This window comes from Tachyglossus aculeatus, chromosome 4 (genome assembly GCF_015852505.1).
Source record: "Tachyglossus aculeatus isolate mTacAcu1 chromosome 4, mTacAcu1.pri, whole genome shotgun sequence".
In the NCBI taxonomy this organism is placed as follows: domain Eukaryota; kingdom Metazoa; phylum Chordata; class Mammalia; order Monotremata; family Tachyglossidae; genus Tachyglossus; species Tachyglossus aculeatus.
Window position 1 is genome coordinate 132189090 of NC_052069.1, and position 6259 is coordinate 132195348.

The window sequence follows — 6259 nt, forward strand, 5'->3', positions numbered from 1 at the left end:
AGAGGGAGGAAGTGGGCAAGAGATCTGTGGTGAGAAAGAAGGGATTGAGGTACAAGGAGTGGCTGGCATTAAAGAAGCGAAATGTGTGGGTTGTGTTGCAGTAGGAGATGAGGGAGTCTGCTTCTAGACTGTCAGCCCGTTGTTGGGTAGGGACCATCTCTATATGTTGCTGACTTGTACTTCCCAAGTGCTTAATACAGTGCTCTGCACACAGTAAGTACTCAATAAAAAGGATTGAATTAATGAATGAATGAATAAATACAATTGAATAAAAGAATGAATAAAGTAGAAGATGGAGAGCTGATTAAGTGCCTCAAAGCCTATAGTTAGGTTTTTCTATTTAATCGGCAGATAGATGGCCAACAGTTGGAGGTTCTTTAGGAAAGAAGAGATATGGACTGAGCCTTTTTCAAGAAAAATGATCCGCATGGTAGAGTAAAGTATGGACTGAAAATGGGAGAGACAGAGAATCACTATTACTACTATTATTCATTAATTTATTTATTTATGTATGTATGTATGTATGTATGTATGTATGTATTTATTTATTCATTCATTCATTCATTCATTCATTCATTCGTTCGTTCATTCAATTGTATTTATTCAACGCTTACTGTGCAGAGAGCACTATACTAAGCGCTTGGGAAAGTACAATACAACAATAAAGAGTGACAATCCCTGACCACATTGAGCTCGCAGTCTGGGGTGGGAGGAGACAGACATCAGTACAAATAAACAGACTTCAATACAAAAACATAACATTACAGCTATAATCATAAGTGCTGTGGGGCTGGGAGGGGGGAAGAGCCTAGGGAACAAGACATAGCAATGTAGAAGGGAATAAAAGTTGCGGAAAAGTGGGACTTAGTCTGGGAAAGCCTCTTGGAGAAGATGTGCCCTTAGTAAGATTTTGAAGAGGTGGGGGAGAAGAATTGTCTGGGGGATTTGAGGAGGGAGGGAGTTTCAAGCCAGAGGCAAGATGTGAGCTAGGGCTCGGCGGCGAGACAGGAGAGATCAAGGCACAGTGAGTTGGGTAGTACTGGAGGAGTGAAGTGTGCAGGCTGGATTGTAGTAGGAGACAAGCGAGATGAGGTAGGAGGGGGCAAGGTGATGAGTGGTTTAAAGCCAATGGAGAGGAATTATTGTTTGATACGGAGGTAGATGAGCAAGTATTGGAGTTTTTTGAGGAGAGGGGCGATGTGTCCACAGCGTTTTGGTAGAAAAATGATCCGGGCAGTAGAGTGAAGTATGGACTGGAGTGGGGAGAGATAGGGGCCTGGAGGTCAGCATGGAAAACCTGATCCAGTAATCCAGGCGGGATAGGATGATTGATTGTATTGACATGGTAGCAGTACGGATGGAGAGGAAAGGACAGATTTTAGCGATGGTGTGAAGGTGGGATCTCAGGATTTCGTGACAGATTGAATTTGTGCGTTAAATGAGAGAGAGGAGTCAAGGATCACGCCAGGGTAAAGGGCTTGTTAGACAGGAAGGATAGTTGGGGTGTTGTCTACACTGATGGGAAAGTATTACTACTACTACTACTACTCTGACCCCCATGCAGGATAGAGACTCTATCCAACCCGATTTGCTTGTATCCACCCCAGCGCTTAGTACAGATAGTAAGACCTTAATAAATACCACAATTATTATTCTACTACACATACGATCACAACTAGCTCTAAAGTTATTACAGAAAGGGATGGGGCAGGTCTAGTGGTGGGTGGCTCAGACTTGGGAGTGGAAACAGAAAAGGACGATGAAGAAGGAAGATCTGAGGGGGGCTCTGTAAATCCGTCCTCACTAAGGAAAGCTTTCGCCATTCAATTTCGTTTTCTGTTACAGAATCACAAACAAGGGTCCAAAGCCTCTTCTTTCTTCTTAAAGAAAATCAAACTCTTGGCTACGCCCTTGATTCATTCATTCAATCGTATTTATTGAGCGCTTACTGTGTGCAGAGCACTGTACTAAGCGCTTGGGAAGAACAAGTTGGCAACATATAGAGACAGTCCCTACCCAACAGTGGGCTTGATGGCCTGCTTCACCTGCTGGTTTCATAGGGTGTAGATAAAGGGGTTCAGCATTAGGGCCAAGGAGATATTTGGCACCGGCACCCTCTTGTTGAAGTCTAAACCTTCCTTGGGGGATGGCTGATGTGCATGAATGTGCAGTTGCTGTAAGAGAGGGAGATGACGATCATGTGGGAGGAGCAGGTGGAAAAGGTCTTTTTTCTTTGCTGGAGTGAGTGCAGTATCAGGTGTGGGTGCTGGCGACTAGTGCCATTTACCAGGAGTGTCCCCACTGCTAATATAAAATTCATCTGCTCAAATAATTGAGTGTCAATGCACGAGAGGTCCAGCATGGGCAGTGTCACAGGTGAATGGTTGATGACTTTCGAGTCACAGAAGTTCAGCTGGAGATCCAGGATGAGACCTGTAAAGATGATCAGGAAGCTGACCAGCCAGGAGCAGAGAACCAGCAGGGTGCAGACTCTCCGGCACATGATGGTCAAGTAATGTAGCGGCCGGCAGATAGCGACATAGCTGTAATAGGACATGGCATCCAGGAGGACGATTTCTGCCTCCCCCAGAAAGATGATGAAGAAAAACTGAATGACACAAGCATTATAGGAAATGGTTCTGTCACCGGTTGAAATACCCACCAGCAGTTTGGGAAAGGTGACTGATGTAAATGAAAATTCTAGGAAGGAGAGATTCTGGAGGAATTTCTCCACATTGGGGTGTGGAGATGGGAGTCCAGTAGGATGGGGGTGAGGATAGTCAGGTTCCCCGTGATGCTCAACAGGTAACTGAGTAGCAGGAATAAGAAGATAACATTCTTCCAGTCTGGATTGTCCGTCAGCCCCAAGAGGATGAACTCGGTCACTGAGGTCTGATTTCTCATCGCTGATTCTGGATTTCCTCCGGGGTCACACCTGAGTATGGAAGAGGAAGCACTTGTAGTCGGTCAGGGACTTTTTCTGTTTATTTTTATATTATACTCTCCCAAGCTCTTACTACAGCGCTTTGCAAACAGTAAGCACTCAATAAATACGATTAAATGTGGAGAGAGGCTGAAAAGGGAAACTCATTGAAACCGGTTGGAATGCTTCTCCTTCTTTCACTGGACCGAATACTTATCATCACCCTGGCTGTCTTTATTAAAGCAATCCTCATCAGCGTTTATTGGGCACCTCTTCGTTACACAAAACTCTTATAAGCTCTTAGGGAAGTATAATCAATCAATCAGTGGTATTTATTGAGTGCCTACTGCTTACAGAGCTCAACAATAGACTACAGACCCCTCCTGTGGAGAGTTTACAATCTAATGGGAGAGATCAGCAGTAAAAAATAGCTATCGAGGAATTCACCCACATTTTTGAACCCCGGGTCGGGGGGGTCATCAGTCTTGTCAGCCATCTCCAGGCAGAGCTGGAGCTAGAATCCCAGGTATCCCAGAGCTGAGAACCATCATATGGACCCCTATCTGGGCTCCAGGCCAGGATCTGCCTGGTGAAAAGAAGAGAGTAGCCAGGGGCAACAGATCACCTGAGGCACGGGCAAATCCCAACCCTTTAAAAATCGATCCAGCCGGCAAAAATACCAATGCAGCCGATTTCTTTCCAATTGTCGCTATTTCTTTCCCTTCCCAAATCAAAAAGGACAGATACGGGACAGGAAAAACCAGCAGAGATCAGATTTCGGGAGGGCCGAGGTACTTAAGGAAGAACGTGTACTTACTTTTTTGACACTCTCAATGGTTGTGGTCAGTTTCCACCCTGAACATTTTGGTTTGTTCGTTTGAAAATCCGAATCGAACCTCTCCATATTCTCAGGAGGAATTTCGTACCATTTTGACAGCGCAAATCTCTTCCCATTTTCGCGGTGCCCTGCCAGGCGGGATGGAATCTCCCTTATCCTCCTCCTTCTGCTGCTGCTACCTACTACTACTACTAATGATAATGGTATTTGTTAAGCGCTTATTATGTGCGAAGCACTGTTCTAAGCGCTGGGGGGAGATACAAGGTGATCAGGTTGTCCCATGGGGTACTCACAGGCTTAATCCCCATTTTACAGATGAGGTAACTGAGGCACAGAGAAGTGAAGTGACTTGCTCAAAGTCACACAATTGACAATTGGAGGAGCCGGGATTTGAACCCATGACCTCTTACTCCAAAATCCGTGCTGTTTCCACTGAGCCACGCTGCTTCTCTACTTCTTTACTTCTGCTACTTCCATCGGTTTGCAGAGGGGAGAGGAATTGGGGTCCTGGGCGACATCCTTCCTGTCAGACTACCAGCCGGGATAGAGAAAACTCTGTTCTAGAGGGAAGGAAAGAGAGGATAGCTGAGACAGGTGGAAGCAAGCTGCTTTCTAACAGTCACAGAAAGGAGATTTGACATTATTCCTCTCTCCCCTAGCCCTTATTTTACAGGGACAAAATTTAGCACCTTTTGTGACTTCTTCTCAGTGCAGATGGGGAGGGCTCTTTAGATAAGGAGACATACTATGGAGATGCTTATTCTAAGGCACTAATGAACTCGGCTCTCAATCCCCTCTGAGAAAAGAATTTTAAATTGGGTGGGAAAAAGGCAGGGCCAGGGAAGACCCCGAAGGAGTAGTGATTGGGATCGTGAAGGGTTCTTTCCTGGAGCTGGGGTTGGCTTCGCCAATCCCCTCATCACTCAGTGGTCCCTGGTCCCTGGGCTACCTGTGGGGGAAAAGTGACCATTGTATGCCTTGCCGTACTGGGACGTAGCTGCTGCTGTTGATTTTCTGTTTTTCTTCTCCTGCTGTTTCCAGGAAAGTTGAAAATATCCCTCTGGCCCTTAATCCCACTTCATTCGTTCAATCGTATCTCATTCCATCGTATTTATTGAATGCAGAGCACTGTATTATGAGCTTGGGAGAGTACAGTATAGCAATAAACAGGCATATTCCCTGCCCAAAGCGAGCTTACAGTCTAGAGCGGGAGAGAGACGTGAATATAAATAAATAAAATCACAGATGTGTAAATAGGTGCTGTGGGGCCGGGAGGGGGGCAATGAATAAAAGAAGCAAATCAGGGAGATGCAGAAGGGAGTTGGAGAAGAGGAAATGAGGGTTTAGTCATTAGTACCGTGTGACGTACTCATCGATGCCTGACCACATCGGGAAAGCTCAGGGTCGTCTGCAAATGACGAGATCTTGGACATCCCCACCCCCACCCCGCCTCCTACGAATTGGGCTTCCAGGTCTATAAATTAATCAATACGTCAGTCAATCCCTCACTCCTTTAGTCTATCTCTGATATTTACTGAGCACCTACTGAATGGAAAACAATCCATCAATCAATGAAATGGTATTTGTTGATCACCTACAGAATGCTGATAGCATACGTTGATGGCGTACTGAGTATTAAGCAATTTATCAAATGGGATATATTGACTACCTAGTGCGTCTTAGGCACCATACTACCACTTTCCAAACGTTTCCAATCGAATGGAGGACACAGAGATGATTTCCGAAGAGTGGGAGCCAGAGTAAAAACAAGGATTAGCTAGGTAGCAGTACAAATAGGACAGACAGGAATGTCTGCCCAAATCAGATGAAATCAGTGCCGTACAGTATAACCGAGACAATGCATATATTCATTCATTCAATCGTATTCATTGAGGGCTTATTGTGCGCAGAGCACTGTACTAAGCGTTTGGGAAGTACAAGTTGGGAACTTATAGAGACGGTCACTACCCAACAACGGGCTCACAGTCTAGAAGGGGGAGATAGACAACAAAACAAAACGTATTAACAAAATAAAATAAATAGAATAGTAAATATGTACAAGTAAAATAAATAGAGTAATAAATCTTTACAAACATATATACAGATGCTGTGGGGAGGGGAAGGAGGTAGGGCGGGGGGATGGGGAGGGGGAGGAGGGGGAGAGGAAGGAGGGGCTCAGTTTGGTAAGGCGTACTGGAGAAGGTGAGCTCTCAGTATGGCTTTGAAGGGAAAAAGAGAGCGAGCTTGGCGGATGTGCGGAGGGAGGGCATTCCAGGCCAGGGGAAGGACTTGGGCCGGGAGTCGATGGCGGGACAGGCGAAAACGAAGTATAGTGAGGGGGTTAGCGGCAGAGGACCGGAAGGTGCAGGCTGGGCTGTAGAAGGAAAGAAGGGACGTGAGGTAGGAGGGGGCGAGGTGATGGACAGCCTGGAAGCCGAGACTGAAGAGTTTTTGCCTGATGTGTAAATTTACTGGTAGCCATTGGAGATTTTTGAGGA

At 45.7% G+C, this 6259-nt stretch overlaps 1 protein-coding gene across 1 annotated transcript; it reads right to left on the reverse strand.

Moving 5' to 3' along the window:
• Positions 1–2054: 2054 nt before the first annotated feature.
• On the reverse strand, positions 2055–5150 carry LOC119927169 (olfactory receptor 6C76-like). The gene is made up of 4 exons (XM_038745703.1): positions 5119–5150; positions 2735–2935; positions 2288–2639; positions 2055–2174 (listed from the first exon to the last, which is right to left on the reverse strand). The coding sequence occupies exons 1-4, from the start codon at positions 5148–5150 to the stop codon at positions 2055–2057; spliced, it is 705 nt and encodes a 234-aa protein (XP_038601631.1).
• Positions 5151–6259: the final 1109 nt, after the last annotated feature.